This window comes from Zootoca vivipara, chromosome 6 (genome assembly GCF_965207765.1).
Source record: "Zootoca vivipara chromosome 6, rZooViv2.hap1.1, whole genome shotgun sequence".
Taxonomy (NCBI): Eukaryota; Metazoa; Chordata; class Lepidosauria; order Squamata; family Lacertidae; genus Zootoca; species Zootoca vivipara.
This window is the reverse complement of record NC_142589.1, coordinates 13,094,745-13,110,944: the sequence shown is the minus strand read 5'-3', so window position 1 is coordinate 13,110,944 and position 16,200 is coordinate 13,094,745. Positions and strand designations below refer to the sequence as shown.

The 16,200-nt window shown below is 45.2% G+C and overlaps 1 protein-coding gene across 2 annotated transcripts in view; it reads left to right on the top strand.

The window, feature by feature from the left end:
- UBE4B (ubiquitination factor E4B) overlaps positions 1-16,200 on the top strand; it is a 72,941-nt gene that overhangs the window by 33,707 nt on the left and 23,034 nt on the right. The window contains exons 6-12 of one of the 2 annotated variants that reach the window (XM_035117447.3): positions 1,244-1,472; positions 3,073-3,477; positions 6,527-6,640; positions 11,597-11,738; positions 12,718-12,818; positions 12,915-13,029; positions 15,186-15,269. In XM_035117447.3, the coding sequence (XP_034973338.2) occupies positions 1,244-1,472; positions 3,073-3,477; positions 6,527-6,640; positions 11,597-11,738; positions 12,718-12,818; positions 12,915-13,029; positions 15,186-15,269 (1,190 nt within the window). The remainder of the gene's footprint in view (positions 1-1,243; positions 1,473-3,072; positions 3,478-6,526; positions 6,641-11,596; positions 11,739-12,717; positions 12,819-12,914; positions 13,030-15,185; positions 15,270-16,200) is intronic. The other variant, XM_035117448.3, reaches the window with a different exon arrangement.

Genomic DNA, 16,200 nt, shown 5'->3' with positions numbered 1-16,200 from the left:
TTCCACAAGCAGGGAACCACCACTGAAAATGCCTTGTTACAGGTTAGCGCCAACTGGGCAGAAGCTGGGGATCTTTTGCATACCACTAAACTACGGATCCACCCCAAATGAAAGTGGTCCTACACACACACACACACACACACACACACACTCCTCCTCTCTGCCTCTTTGTTGTGGACACAGCGTAAGACAGCCCTCTCCAACCTGATGTTGTTGTACTACAACTCCTGTCAGCCCAAGCCTGCATGGCTGGATGTCAAGGGTGATTGGGCCTGTAGTTCCACACATTACGACTCGAGAAGTCTGGTATAAGGTCAGTAGATCACTGCTCAGGCCATTGGGCCTTCCCGCCTGGTGTTCCATTCTCTTATGGACTCATGTTGTCAGGCAAAGGTCTTTGCAACCTACCTAAGATCGTTGCGCAGAAGGTTCTGGGGCTGAGTTTCTGCTTACAAAGCTTTGTGGTCTGCTGCTGAGCTAGAGCCCCCTTTCCACGTGTCCCATCATGCTTAAACAAATGTTAGTGATTAATAAAGTTGCTTGTTCATGGGAGATGGCTGGTGCCATGGGCTAGCGAGTTCCCATCTAGCTGCTGTGTTGGATTTCCTTCACTGGGTACAGAGCTCCAAATTGCATTTGTCATCACCAGATGGTGTCTGAGCTGGCACCAAAGTGTGTGTGTGTAGGGAGGGGAAGGTCTCTTATTTGGTGGGTGGCTCAGCTCCCACTATGTTCACGACTTGAAGATGGAAAGCATTCAGTCTGTTTTGTTGGCAAGCAAGGACGTTAGACTTGCCAATACTTTCAGATTCCTTTGCAGCTCCTGTCTTTGAAACAGAAGCGGGTGATACGATGGCTGATATGGAAGGTGTGGCTGATATTGGCAGTCATAATGCCGAGAAGCTTTTGTTGTTATCAAGGATGCTGGGTTGACAGGCCATTGGCCTGATTCAGCAGGCTCATCTTAGTTCCTTGCTTTCCTTCAAGCTGTATGGGGTGTTTGTCAAAAGGCAGATGCTCAGAGTACATCTCTAGAAATTAATATGCATGCATTTCAATTGATCTGCTCTGAGCAGGACTTGGTGGGATACAGCCCCTGCTGCGACCATGTGCTATATTTTCTCAAGACTATCCGGCGTTGTCAACCTCATAATCTCCAGATCTTTCCCTTAAACTCTGTTTTGCTTCTGAGGTGCTTACAGCGGAGAACGTTCATGTCATTCTCTCTGTCTCTCCTCAAAAGTGTTCTCGGACTTCAAAGATTTGATTGGCCAGATCCTGATGGAAGTTCTGATGATGTCAACCCAGTCGAGGGAGGAAAACCCCTTTGCCAGTTTGACAGCCACCTCGCAGCCCATTGCAGCAGCTGCTCGGTCGCCCGATAGAAATCTGGTTCTGAACACTGGTTCCAATCCAGGAACGAGCCCCATTTTCTGTAACGTGGGCTCGTTTGGCTCCAGCTCCTTGTCGAGGTAAGTTATAGCTGCATAACCAGCTGGGTTCCATGTTAGTGAGTTTGCGAGGGCAGAGCAGAGGGGTTAGGTGTGCAAAATGGTTCTTTCCAAGTTCTGCAGTGCAAGGCAAGGTGTGATGGATGCCCGGAGGGTGGGGGGAAAGTACAGGTGAAACTCGGAAAATTACAGTATCGTCGAAAAGTGCATTCATTTCAGTAATGCAACTTATTATTTTGTATTTTTCTTTTAATTTTTACAAATGCTTTCTTTTGGAAATTCCACAGTAATAAAACAAAGAGTTACAATAATACAAAAATAAACATCGCTATTACATTTCATTAATTACATTCCATTTATAACTGACCCTCCTAACGACAAATAATTACTATTACAACAAATAAAGGCTAGACATATTTTGCTTTGCATGTCATGCATCTATCTCATATATTGGTTTCACCTTTTAAGTTGCATTACTGAAATAAATGCACTTTTCGACGATATTCTAATTTTCCGAGTTGCACCTGTATTTGTTTGAAGCGTGGCCATTGGAAACCTGGCCAGTTCTTCTATGATACCTGACCCCTGAGCAGAACCTCTCTGTCATTTCTCTTCTCCCCCTGTCATTCAACTTTTTTGAGCACTAATGAGAGCTAGAAACTTGTGGGAGCTCTTCCTATTAAACAAAGGCAGAGATTACTGGGATACCAGAATGTGTGTGCTTCATGGGGAAATGCACCTGCAAATGACAGCTATCCCTTCACTTTAACATGCATTTAAATTTTCAGATTTATTTATACATGGATGACTCTTCATAGCAGAGTTGCAGAAGCTTTGTCCTTCCAGATGCTGCTGGACTACAACTCCCATCATTCTTGGCTGTTGGGAGTTGGAGCGCCAACAGAATCGGGGTTAGACACCCCTGCTCTATAAGCCAAAGTAAGGCATGAGTCCCTGTGGTGAGAAAAGTACAGTATGGTCACTTACGCATTCCTAAACCCTTGGAACCACCCCACAGTTAGCAGGGGGGGGGGAGCACATGTCTAGCACTCCCAAAGCTGGCATGCCAAACGGGCCTTGGCCGCGCCCCCCTCCCCAAAAAAAAAGTATGGCAGAGAGCTTAAAAGCTCTTTTTGCATCAGGCAACCCATGGATCCAGTGCGAACAGAGCTTTTAAGTTCTCTATCATGCTTAGTAGGGCCTGCTTAACATGTTGGCTCTGGAAGCCTAGGGATGCTTGCATGAGATCTTGTGGGAACTCGGACCAGACTGAGATTTCACGAGGATATCCCAGAGCTGGTGATCTGGGCGGGCCTTGCCCCCTAAGCAAAGCAGAGTGCTGAAAAGCTCTTTCTGTGCCAGGAAACCCTAAGGTTTAAATTCTCTGCCTTGCTGGTATTTAACTTTTGCAATTTCAGCAAGTGTGCCTTCAACTCATATAGTTGAAATCACACAAGTTAAATGGGTATAAAATGGGATTGTACTGGAAGGGGAAATGTTGAGCTGCCTTGCCTGTTTCTGTATTTTATTACCTTCCCCTTTCGCTGTGTTCTAAGCTCCCAATTTATCTCTCTTTTCTTTCTTTCCTTCCTTCCTTCCTTCCCCTTTTCGTTGACTTTAGTCTCTATGGAACCAGCCCAGCTCCTCTTTTCAGCCTCTCAAGCCGTGCACCTTTAGCCGGTTCCTTCCTTGCCTCTTCTGCTAGCCCAGTTGCCCCCACCCCTCCCATTTCTGCTAGCCCTCATGTCATGCCAGCAGGCCCACTGGGAGTCGAGCCCCCATCCCCGAGGTACCGCCCGTACATGGTGGCTCATCCCTGGGCCTTCCCAGCTCCTCCCACTATGCCTTCGGCAAGCACCTCCATCCTCTCCCGCTCTCCAACTCCTCCAGTTATAAGCGCTAGTCCTCCAGCTACGAGGGCTGGTTTGCCCAGGCTTAGGCCCGTAGCTATGGCTCTGCCTCTGTTCCCTGCTTCACCCGGACCCTTTGGCAGACGTTCTTCTTTCCTGAGCAGGACACCGTCTAGGTATTGAGTTTGCAATTTAATGTGTGCTGTGCAGAGTTGGTGTGACTTGATGCACTTCAGAAGAACTCAGCTAACAACATAATAAGCTTTTTTGGTTCCTAATTGTGCTTGAGGCAAGCTAATACACTGACTGTAAGTGGCTTTGGGTGTAGGATGTGTGACGTTCACAACTTCTTACAGAGGAGAGGAGGTGAGCAAATAGTGACATGCTTGATTCCCCCGAAATTTGCCCACCCTTGCTTGATAACTTGTTTTGAGAAAAAAGTGCTTTCCTTACCTTGATCTCCTTGTCTAGTTGGATCTTTCCTGTTGACTTCTACTTGCTTGCTTTCAGAATGTATAAGCCGCGTAATGTAAAAATAATCAGGCAGCAAACAAGAGTACATACAAGGTAAAGACCAGCAACGAAACGAAATTAAAAAGCATAAAACAAATTATTCAGTGTAGATCGTTTCAGCAGCAGACTGAAACTGCCAATTCAACCTGAGTAATAGGAAGAAAGTTTTTCCACAGGTTAGATACAGATGAAAGTGTTTAAAGCAGAGGAAAGTAGGTGCCTGCCCTAACTGCCTGAGTTCTGTAACGTTAGTGCAACCACGCTGAAGGCCCTGTTATCGACAGATCCTCTCCCATCTGACCTGCAGGAACTCTTCAACTGAGCTCAGTTGGCACAAGACAAGGCAGAAAATCACCAGGTCCTGCGTTGCTTAGAGCATTATAAACTAAAAATTATACCTTAAACTTGGTCCAGTACCATATAGACAGGCAATGCAATAATTTAAGCAGTATGGCACATTGCCCCATAGACCTTTTAGGTCTGCCATTCTTTGTATCTATGGCAGTTATCTTTATTTCTCTTACCTTGATGGTTTAGGTCTGTTGAAACCAATCTTGTGTCAGTTTTTTGTGTGCTCAATGAAGAGCTTTAAAAATAAAAGTCAAATTGGGCGCAGGAGGGACCTGGCTGGGATGGGCTTAAGGGATGGGCTTAAGACCAGGCACCCCCAAACTTCGGCCCTCCAGATGTTTTGGACTACAATTCCCATCTTCCCCGGCCACTGGTCCTGTTAGCTAGGGATCATGGGAGTTGTAGGCCAAAACATCTGGAGGGCCACAGTTTGGGGGTGCCTGCTTAAGACTGTGATTAGCAAATTAGCTATTAGCAAAACTAATAGCCATGGTGACTATGCTCTGCCCCCACAGTTTGAGGCAGCAATGCTTCTTAATACTAGTTCCTGGAAACTGCAGGGGAGAGTGTTGTTGTGCTTACTTGCTGATTTCCCACTGAGGCATCTGCTTGGCCACTGTGAGAACAGGATGCTGGACTGGATGGGCCTTTGGCCTGATCCAGAAGGGTCTTATTAGGTTCTTATCTGTCTGAGGCAGTTGGCAGTGCTTAAGTGGTGTGAACAGTTTAGAGATGGAGAGGGATCTGGGTGCCATCAATGTAAAGATGGTGCTAAAAGGCATAGGGTTGCGTCCAGTGTTAAAGTTTGGGTAAAAAATGGAATACAACTCATGGGATTTCATAAGGGGACCCCAGGACACTATGTGTGTGTATGCATGAAAAATAAAGGGTGGTTGCTTGAACTGTGTTCTGGTGCAAGGCAGAATATCATCTAGATGCCACCATGCCATAAAATTCTTCTCTACCTGCTTACTTTGATGAAGAGATCCTCTGTGTTGAAATTAGTTCATGCATTGCTGGTGCTTTTTGAAAAAAGAATATAGTGTTTACCAGCTTAAACTGAACTCTGTAGCAAGTAGACTTACTGTGTTGCGAGTTTTCTGACCTGTTCTCATTGACAGCTATGATTGTTCTAACGCCTGCTGCATTACTCACCAGGTTTGCTTTCACACTCCCTTAATAGCAGCTTTGGGGAACCTCTGTGCCACTCACTGAACTGTAACTCCCATCATAGCCCAGCCAGCATGTAGTTCAGTAGCACCTGGAGGACCAGAAGTTCTGCACACCTGCTTCAATGGCTCCATCTGAAAGGGATCTGCTCAATGACCAGCAGATACTAGGAGGCCATTGATTTTGTATGTGGGTTGTGTTGCCCAGTTAGAACCGGTGTGTTTAGGGGAGAGACCATAACTGGGCTGATGATAGCTGCTGCAGTCCAATGCATCTGGAAGTCCCCACATTGGTTGAGGCCAAGCTAAATGGACTGGGGAGCTGACTTGGTGTAAGGCATTGTCATAGGTGGTCATAAGGAAGACCCAAAGCACCCTAGTCCACAGTGCATGATTTGCATAAGGAGAGGGTCCCTTTGCATATAAGAACCTCTGCCTCAGATGCTGGAGTGCCTATTCCAGTTGGAATAAGTGCCAGTGGGGACCTGTGGCCTAGTTGTACGGCCACATACAAAAGTCAGCCAGAGAATTGAAGGGCTTCCATTTGTGATTTGCTACCTTAATTCTTCTCAAAAGACTCTTCTTTATAAAACCCAGTCCTTCTCTCACTTGGAGAGATAGCAGGCACTGCTTTGCTTTCATTGACCTGAATACTTTTTGGGGTTGTACCCTGTTTCTCATATTTTAAGACATACCCATAAAATAAGCCATAGCAGGATTTTTAAGCATTCAAGGAATATAAGCCATACCCCGAAAATAAGACATAGTGATAGGCACAGCAGCAATGCCGGCCGCGGCAGGAGGAGGAGGAAAAAAATAAGACATCCCTTGAAAATAAGCCACAGTGTGTTTTTTTGAGGAAAAAATAAATATAAGACATGTCTTATAATATGAGAAACACGGTATCTGTAGCTAGCTCTTACTCTAGAGTAGACCCAGTAAATTTCATAGGCACAACTAACTTAGGTCTGTTAATTTCAGTGGGTCTACTATGAGTAGGACTTAGTTGCATCCAGCACCTCCAAGCCTCTGATGCCATGGCTTCTGCATGCTTGCATGTTTGCGGTGAATGTTATATTGGTAGAACAAGTTACTCTTTATATTTCCCCCCTTTCTTTTTTGGCCTTCCTTTCACCCTTCTCTCTCCTCTCTTTCATATTCACTGGTCCATATTTGCTTTTGTTATGAATAGTATGTACGACAACCCTTTCTCCCTCCTCCTTGCCGTTTCTGATGTTTCTGGGGACAGTTCTGATGAAGAAAATGAGGACGAGGATGATTTTTCTTGTGTCCAGTTTGGGTCCAGGTATTCCAGAAAGTGTGCAACCTACCTATGCTTGGGTGCTTAAAACTAACATGCGCTTACATTCATTTTTCTGCCTACCATATCGTAACACCCTATACCCAGAAAAATACAACTGCATCTAATTCCATTCCCATAATAACACTTCTTGTGAATGGTTTTGCTCACATTTTAACAATCCCCATTAAACCTGTTTTCTCCCCTCCAAGCCTCTGAAGCCAGGAGGAAGGGCTATCCAAGATTCCCTTGTAGTGAGGAGGGTGGGGAGAGCGATGTTTGAAACAGACTCCTTAACCTCTACTTTCCAGCCAGATGTGTTAAGAGATTATAATTTCTATTCTTGGAACCTTTTCGTTCCAGGGTGCTTGAATCTCCCAACAGTAACTACTGAAATGTTCAGTAGAGCCAAGGCAGGAGAGTGAGATGTTCCTGTAAGGCAGTTGTGGGACTCCTCCAACCTCTGGACTTAATCTTTCCTATCTCCATATGGGCCAAGCCATGCCCATTCTGTCCATCACGTGATATCACAGGGCAGGGCAGGTTGAACAGGTTCCTAGCTTGAGAAGATGCCCAATTCAAGCCACAGCTGCAAAGGGGTGCCTTGAATTCTGTGTTGTGTGGGTTTGGCACCTTACCTTGTCACGCTGCTTTTGACAGGAATCCGATACACTTGGGAGGTCCCAACTGCTCTCAAGTGTGTCCAGCCACTTCTGAAATCAGTGCAACAGTGGAAAGCACCAAATTCAAAAGGGATAGCTACACAGCTGTTGGCTCCTTAGGTACAGGAATATATTATTTCCTCCCGCTGCCCCATATAGAAGATGCTGTTCATTTGCATGCTGTGTTTCCTGCATTGCAAGGGGCTAGACTCGATGGCCCTTGGGGTCTTCAGATAAGAGACTGCGCTGCTCTTGGCAAACTAAGGAGTTGTGACCAGCCAAAACCTATTCACAGCAGACCCTCTGAAAATAATTTCATTGAGTCTGCTCTGAGTTGGAATAGCATTGGATACAGTGCCAGGAGTTCACTTCCCTCCGGCAAGACTGTGAAACCGGCATGTTGTAGTGCTGGGCTAAGACCTGGGAATTCAGGGTTTGAATCCCCACTCAGCCATGAAACCCACTGGGTGACCTTGGGCCAATCACTATCTCAGCCTAATCTACCCCGCAGGGTTGTTGTGATGATAAATTGGAGAGCGGGGAGAGGTGTGTACTCCACCTCAATCTCCTTTGAGAAAAGGTGGGAAGTAAATGCAACAATCCTCCTCCCCACCTTACACACACCAAAACCATTTGTGCAGGAGGGCTGCTACTGCTCCACTGTACTTCAAGGGCTCTTAGGTCCCTGCTAGTGGAAGCATGTGCAGTGGTATCTGCTAGCGTTGTGGGGATTTATCCCTGGTTCCCCCCTCCCAGTTGGTTGGGGTGGGGAAACAGGGAAGCCCTCAGAACAGTGTGCAGGGAGAGCAGATTGTTTCATTGGGCAAGCAGAAACAGAACATTGGTGGCAGTGCAATGCTGGATTCCTTCCAGTTCTCAGTACCCATTTGATCTAGTCTTGGTGGCTATATAGGAACCCTAAAGCATTTCAAGGGGGTCAGTTGAACTAGAGTCGCTGGGTATGGACATGGAAGTAAATCCTGTGCTGATGAGGCGCTTCCAGCAACAAATGTGGATCAGAGTATGGAGCATCATGCTGTTTCTTTTTTTAATTTGGAATAATTCTTACTAGGTTTTCAAGGATAAATAATACATAAGCAGAGGAAGTTGAATAAAGCAATTGCATTACACCAAGCATACACAGAACCATTATAATAAATGAACTGACCAATTGAACAAAACCAAATCTCTTCTTAACAAAAAAACAAAACAAAAACCCCAAAACAAAACCCAACAGACCCTTTGGTTCCAGTGTCATGTGAATGCCCCTTAGCAGGCAAGCATGGCAAAGAAACAACAATTTAAATGTGAATCGTAACACATACCAGAATATGTTAAATCTACCAAAAGAGCAGTTCACTTCAAGAGGTCCAAACCATCATGCAATGGGGAGGAGGTTATTAATCATTAGTTTTATCATTAACAAAGGTGATAAAAATCTTACCACTCTCCTGCAAAGTAGTCATTCTTTGCTTGTCCCCTGACTACTTTTGCATGTTGTCGTATTTGACTAAGAGTCAGCACTGATCTTCCTTCCTTCATTTTAACATATGCACCCTCCCAGGGCTGTTTCACACACATGAGAAACCAGGAATTTGCTGTATTGTGTGTTGCTGTGATAATGCAGGCGCCTGTCATTGCACCTGCAGTATAACCAGGTGTGCAGGGGGTATACTATTCCAGTGATAAACGCACCCCCCTCCTAGGAAGCAAGGTGACCTTGCAGGCTATTAATGACTCAAAAGCATAAACAGACAGAATGAGTCCTACCTAGCTGGCATACATATATATATATATCTGGGAGGTGTTGTCTTCAAGGTAAAGGAAATGCTAATCATAAGTGACCGTGCAGGTTTAATGATGGAAGGTGTGAAAGAGTTCCTCGGCTGGAGCTGCTAATTAATTGGTATGAGGATGGGAGGAGCCTGTGAATCAGAAGTGGATGTTCTGTCTGTTGCTTTGCAGATGATTGACTGCAAAATGTTAATGCTGGCCAGTTTTATTTATGTGCATTCTTAAAAGGGCTATTCCACTTCCCTTCTACCAGGGAAACTTGGCTAACAGCATTATTATTATTTTTTTAAGAATAGCCATATAAAAGTGTTAATAAAGGATGCAGACAGAACAGAAAATCTATCAGCAATTAAAATGTGTGTGTGACTGTGTGTACACGTACACACCACACATGCATAGATCCTTGGTGTGCTGTGATGGTAATTCTGCCTGAATTTTAAACAGCTCTTGTGGCTGATTTCAAAGTGTACAGCGATAAGTCTTTCTTAATCTGTAAAGCAAATGTTATATGATAAGCTGCCTTCTGGAGACTGTAGGTGGTGTGTTTGGCATCTGGTATATGATTGCTTAAGAGAGAGAGTTGCTTTTATCTCCACTATATATGTGTGTGTGTGTGTGTGTGTGTGTGTGTGTTGCTCCTGTTACTGAGGACTGAGGCTTCCTTGTTTGCTCAGCAAGTGAGTTAAATGTAGCTCTAGGGCAAGCATCCCCAAACTTCGGCCCTCCAGATGTTTTGGACTACAATTCCCATCATCCCTGACCACTGGTCCTCTTAGCTAGGGATCATGGGAGTTGTAGGCCAAAACTTCTGGAAGGTCACAGTTTGGGGATGCTTGCTCTAGGGTCTTTCAGATTAAGGATGCCTTTCCTTTAAGGCGGATGTCAGGACAGATAAAAAGGAAGTCCTTCTTCATGCGGTGCATAGTTATAAACTATGGAACTCACTGCCAAAGGAGGCAGTGATGCCTACCAAGCTTCGATGGCTTTAAAAGAGGATCAGACAAATATGTGGAGGAGAGGGCTATCAGTGGCTACTTGCCAGGATGGCTGTTCTCTGCCTCCACAGGTGAAGGCAGCAATGCTTCTGAATACCAGTTGATGGAGACCACAGGAGGAAAGAGAGCTTTTGCGCTCAAGTCCTGCTTGAAGGCATCTGATTGGATACTGTGAGAACAGGGTGCTGGAGTAGAAGGTTGCCCAGAAGGGGATGTGACCCTTGAATTGAAAAAGGGTTCCTCACCCCTAGTCTACACTAACTAGCAGCATTTCAGTCTTACCTGGAGACTTTATGTGTGCAATGCATGTGCTTTGTCACTGAATGATGACACTGAGTCATATGCCAGCTTTTCACAGAGCAGGCTGGCTGGCTATCCTGTGTGCCTGACATAGGTGCAAGTAGGTACTGAGGATCTGCCTCGTTTCTGTGGGGCCGACCAGGAAGGCTGTCTCCTTGGTATCTAAAGCCTGAGTAAAGGTAAAGGTAAAGGGACACCTGACCATTAGGTCCAGTCATGACCGACTCTGGGGTTGCGGCGCTCATCTCGCATTATTGACCGAGGGAGCCGGCGTACAGCTTCCGGGTCATGTGGCCAGCATGACAAAGCCACTTCTGGCGAACCAGAGCAGCGCACGAAAACGCCGTTTACCTTCCCGCTGTAGCGGTACCTATTTATCTACTTGCACTTTGACATGCTTTCGAACTGCTAGGTTGGCAGGAGCTGGAATTGAGCAACGGGAGCTCACCCCATCGCGGGGATTCGAACCGCCGACCTTCTGATCAGCAAGCCCTAGGGTCTGTGGTTTAACCCACAGCGCCACCCGCGTCCCTAAAGCCTGAGTACATTTGCCCAAAAGGGAATGTGGCTGTCTGGCTGATAAGGGGGTCCCCCATCCCTGCCATATTATAATAGGGCCTACACCGATTGCATGATTCATGTGGATTGAATCAGTTGTTGCCACTGCCACTGCAACAAGGAGCGGTGCCTTCTGATATGACTTCTAATACATGGTCATCAATGGATATTAGAAAGGAGATTCCAGCTGAACATCAGGAAGATCTTACTGACAACAAGAGCTGTTGGACAGTGGAACAGACTCCCACAAGAGTTGGTGGACTCTGGTTCCTTGAAGGTTTTTAAGCAGAGATTGGATGGCTATCTGGTATGGGTGCTTTAGTTGAGATTCCTGCATTGCAGGGGGTTTGTCTAGATGACACTTGTGGTCCCATCTCTACAATTCTATGTTTCTGTGAATGGAGTCAAAGCCAGGTTGTTTGCGGACCAGCAAACCTTTTTAAAAAATTAAGTAGTACTGCCACCAGAGCGGAAAATTAACAGATGTAAACAACTTGTGCTGTGGGTCTATGCTTCTCTGTGGAGAGTTCCCTGTGCAAATGGTGCAAATCCACAGCTTTCCCTCCATGGACTGCCAACTTTCACTGACTGCTGTGGGAAGAAGTGGCTTTACAGCCACTTAGGTTATGATTCTTTCCTTTATTCCCTTAAAGTGGTGGAGGCTCTGGAGGAGCCAGCATTTCTGACTCATGCAGCGACCACTTCACCATCGAGACATGCAAGGAAACTGAGATGCTGAACTACCTCATTGAGTGTTTTGACCGAGTGGGGATAGAGGAGAGAAAAGCACCAAAGGTATGTTGAGAAGAAGGATCCTCTTCTACAATCAGTTTTTGCTTTTCATTTGGAGAGGGAAAGAATTTTAAGGTGCAATATCCACTCCAGATCCCTCCAACCCAGAGGTTTGAGCATTTTTTGCTTAAAGAGCAGGGCCTTCTCTGCAGTGGCTCCCTGTCTGTGGAACGCTCCCCCAGGGAAGTTCTCATGGCACATTCATTATACACCTTTAGGTGCCATGCACCTGGCTCCTTTTTAACCAGGCCTTTGGTTGATTTGATTGATATCCTATACCCTTTTAAAATGTGGTGGGTTTTTTTGGGGGGGGGTTGTGTTGTTTTTATTTTGATTATATATTTTGTGGTTTTATATTTTGATTTTGTTCTGTGAACTGCCCTGAGACTTCCGGGTATAGGGTGGTATATAAATTCAATAAATAATAATCTAATAATAACAATACATTACAAATAAATAAATACTGTTGTGAGCTGTAGCAAACTTTTGATGCCTGAAAAAAGACTGTACCAAAATCTACCTTCAATTGCCAAAAATACATTACTAATGTAACACTACTGACGTTTTTAAATCACCTTTATGTTGCCCTGGTCAGGATGACCAGTGGTTTGGGATGGTTGCAGTCTGGCAATAGCTGGAGGGCCGCAGCTGTTCCGCACCCCTGAGGTAAAAGGTTTTAGGAAGAAATGTGCCACTTTGTTTTTAGGGTTTGCAGTGGCTGGGCCCCAGCATTGCTGGCAGTCATTACAATGGTACCTTGGGTTTCAAACACTTTGGGTTACGTGTTTTCAGGTTGCAGACCGTGGGAAACCCGGAAGTTCCGGAAAGGGTTACTTCTGGGTTTCGCCACGTGCGCAGAAGCACCAAATCGCATCACGCGCATGTGCAGACGCAGCGCTGCAGGTTACAAACGCTGCGGGTTGCGGACGTGCCTCTGTCACGGATTACGCCCGCAACCACTGTACTCAATTTATTCCCTTAGATGTGTAGCCAGCCGGTGGTGAGCCAGTTACTGAGCAACATCCGATCTCAGTGCATTTCCCATGCTGCTTTGGTGCTCCAAGGATCCTTAACGCAACCGAGGTGAGTTGGGCCTACTTGTTGCCATCTGTTGGGTGGTATTTTCGTGAGCCCCTCTCCTCCCAATCTTCACCCCATGTCCTCCTTCTCGTGCATAAGGTCATTACAGCAGCAGTCGTTGCTAGTCCCGTACATGCTCTGTAGGAATCTCCCTTTTGGCTTCATCCAAGAGCTGGTGAGAACGACCCATCAGGATGAAGAGGTGTTCAAGCAGGTATGTGACTGGTCATTTTTAGTGACTTGCAACAATACCAAATACCAGAACGCAAACTCTGTGCAGAGGCCTTGTTCACCTTGGGCCCCTTAGAATGCTTTGGGCATTCTACACATAACCTACAGCGATTCACAGGTGTGTGCGTGCATATAGATAAGATTGCAAGTATATCCCACCTTTCCTCCAGTGAGCCCAAGGTGGCATGCATAGTTCTCCCCATTTTATCATCACAACAACCCTGTGAGGTAGGTTAGGCTGAGAATGAGGAACTGGCCCAAGATCACTCAGTCTGAGGATTTGAACCCTGGCCTCCCAGGTCTAGCCACACCACCACACTGGATCCACTGGTGTTGGGGTTAGTGTGTTGCAGTTTCAGCCCAGGAGAGTGTAATGCAAATTCCAGTTCAGGCACAAAGCTGGCTGGGTGTTCCTGGGCCAATCACAATCTTTGAGCCGAAACTTCCTTGCCAAGCTGTTGTGGTAATAAATGCAGAAGGGTGATTCTGTTCACATCTCTTTATGCCATACTGCTGCACCATCATTGTACATGGCACATTACAAAAGAACGAGTTTGATGTGTCCCTCCCTGCCCTGCCTCAAAAATGGTGCAATCTAAAAATAGATACAAGGAAATACAGAAGAGGAGGTGGGATGAATGCAAGGCCATGCAAGGAAGGAGGAGCGCAATTATTTAAATTGCATGTATGTTGACTTAGTTACAACGGGGTGTTAGGACTAGGGATTGTTCCAAAGTATTCCTGGCTCCGGTCAAGTGAATTTTGGGGGAGGGGCTTGATGGGTATAAGAGCAGAAGGACCTCAAGGTTCAAGAGAGTGGCAGTTCCCCACCCCCCTGCAGTCTGATGCTGCATACTAAGTGGTGTAACGATTAGCATGCCCTTAAAGGACGCGGGTGGCGCTGTGGTTTAAACCACAGAGCCTAGCACTTGCTGATCAGAAGATCGGTGGTTCGAATCCCCGCAACAGGGTGAGCTCCCGTTGCTCCTGCCAACCTAGCAGTTCGAAAGCATGTCCAAGTGCAAGTAGATAAATAGGTACTGCTCCGGTGGGAGGGTAAACGGCGTTTCCGTGTGCTGCTCTGATTTCGCCAGAAGCGGCTTAGTCATGCTGGCCACATAACCCGGAAGCTGTACGCCAGTTCCCTCGGCCAGTAAAGCAAGATGAGCGCCGCAACCCCAGAGTCGTTCGTGACTAGACCTAATGGTCAGGGGTCCCTTTACCTTTAGAGGCATATGAACTTCACTAAAATAAAATAATATTGGTGCATGAGACTGTCATAGATAGGGCCTAGTTGGTGATGGCTCTCCCATTCTGTAATTCCAACTCATTGGAGATACACTCAACCCCTCATTTACATCTTTTTGTCACCTGCTGAAACACAGCTGTTAAATTTGGCTTAGAGGGGTTAATAAGATGATTTTGCTGCTGATTGTTTTGTGACTATATTCTGCTGTTTACTGTTCTTGAGATATTGTGGTTTTATAGTTTTATTGCTGCTGTTTTCTTTTTTAGTTAAGTGTTCACTGCCCTGAAAACTTGTGTTGAAATGGTGGTCTGCTATTTAGTTGACAGAATGTATAGACTGCTTGACTACAGTAAAACATCTAAGTTGGTTTGCAGTATAATACCGGTAATGTTATCAATAAATCTGCAAATACAATGATAATTATAATGGTGGTGGTAATAATAATAATAATAATAATAATAATAATAATAATAATAATAATAATAATAATGCTGTAAGCCTGGTTCTAGCTAGCTGATATATACCCAGGGGCTGCATGGAAACCGGGCTTGATTATTCATTTTTATTTTGTTGAAATTTATATGCAGCCCTTTGTCAAAAGACCACAGGACTGGTTACAGCATAGAACGTAATAAGCATACATAGCCTAACATAATATACATACAATACATAACTTAAATAGTTATCCATATAAAGTTAATGATAATAAGCAATGCAATGTTGTGAACTGCCCTGAGATCTACGGATGAAGGGTGGTATATAAATTTAAATAATCATCATCATAATTGAGAATGTCATAATACACAATAATACAGATTAGCCTTGCCTGCTAAAGTGGAAAGTACAAGAGTCATGATTCTCTTTCTCCCTTTTCCTTCTTCTCTGAACAGATATTTATCCCCATTTTACAAGGCCTGGCTGTTGCTTCGAAAGAGTGTTCCCTTGATAGTGACAATTTTAAATACCCCCTAATGGTGAGTAGCCTTCCTCAGTTTTCTCCCTGTACATAATCTTCCCATCTGCTGGTAGTCTGCACCAGGTAGATAGACAATTTCTCCTGGCAATGAACAATGTTGTTGTTGATGATGATGTTGATTTTCCTGTCCAGAGTTGCATTCTGTAGGGGGTTATTTTTTGTGGGTGGGGCTATTTTTGGCCACTCTCCTTTTCCTCTCTTTTTGCTACCCATGTGAAATTTGGTCAAGGACTGTATCTTGCCCACCTATCTCTCATGGAGGTGGTCAGCCTGTGACTGGGCCACATCACTTCATACTGCAGTGTGGGAGGAATATCACATGATAGACTGTTCCTCTGTAAGTACAGCAAATGGAGAACTAGCATGCAAAGAATAAAAATCTAGCATAGCCCTTCACTTGTATTCCTGCCCCCATCCTGGTAGGAGCACTGAATCATTTCAACCTCCGCCTGCAGTCTGAAGCAGTGCATCTCTGCCACAGGTGTACCAGCTCAGTGAGAACCTGGGAGTTTAGTAGGGTGTGATTAGCATAGGAATCAGGCCGTCTGCTTTATGGGAGAGAGGCTTTGTTTGGAGTAGAACTGAAATGTCCCTGCAGAGAGCAGCAGGGACTCTTTCAAGCCGAGCAGACTCTTGATTAAAAAAGAGAAAAGATCCCTCTTTGATTGCTGTGTCTGTTTGCTCCACTCTTGTGCAACATGGCTTGATTCGGACAATGTGTCTCACATAGATGCATTTAGGCAGGCAGATATTTCGATTTAATTCAGACATTTTTGAATTCAATTTTATCCAGACTTTCCCAAGGTTTTGATTTTATGTCTCTGCTACTAGTGTTGAAATTGCTCCTATTTCTATTGTGGATCTTGTCATGTTTGATTTTTAAGCCAGTATTTTATTTAAATTAGTGTTTCTGTTTTGAATAAGCCAAC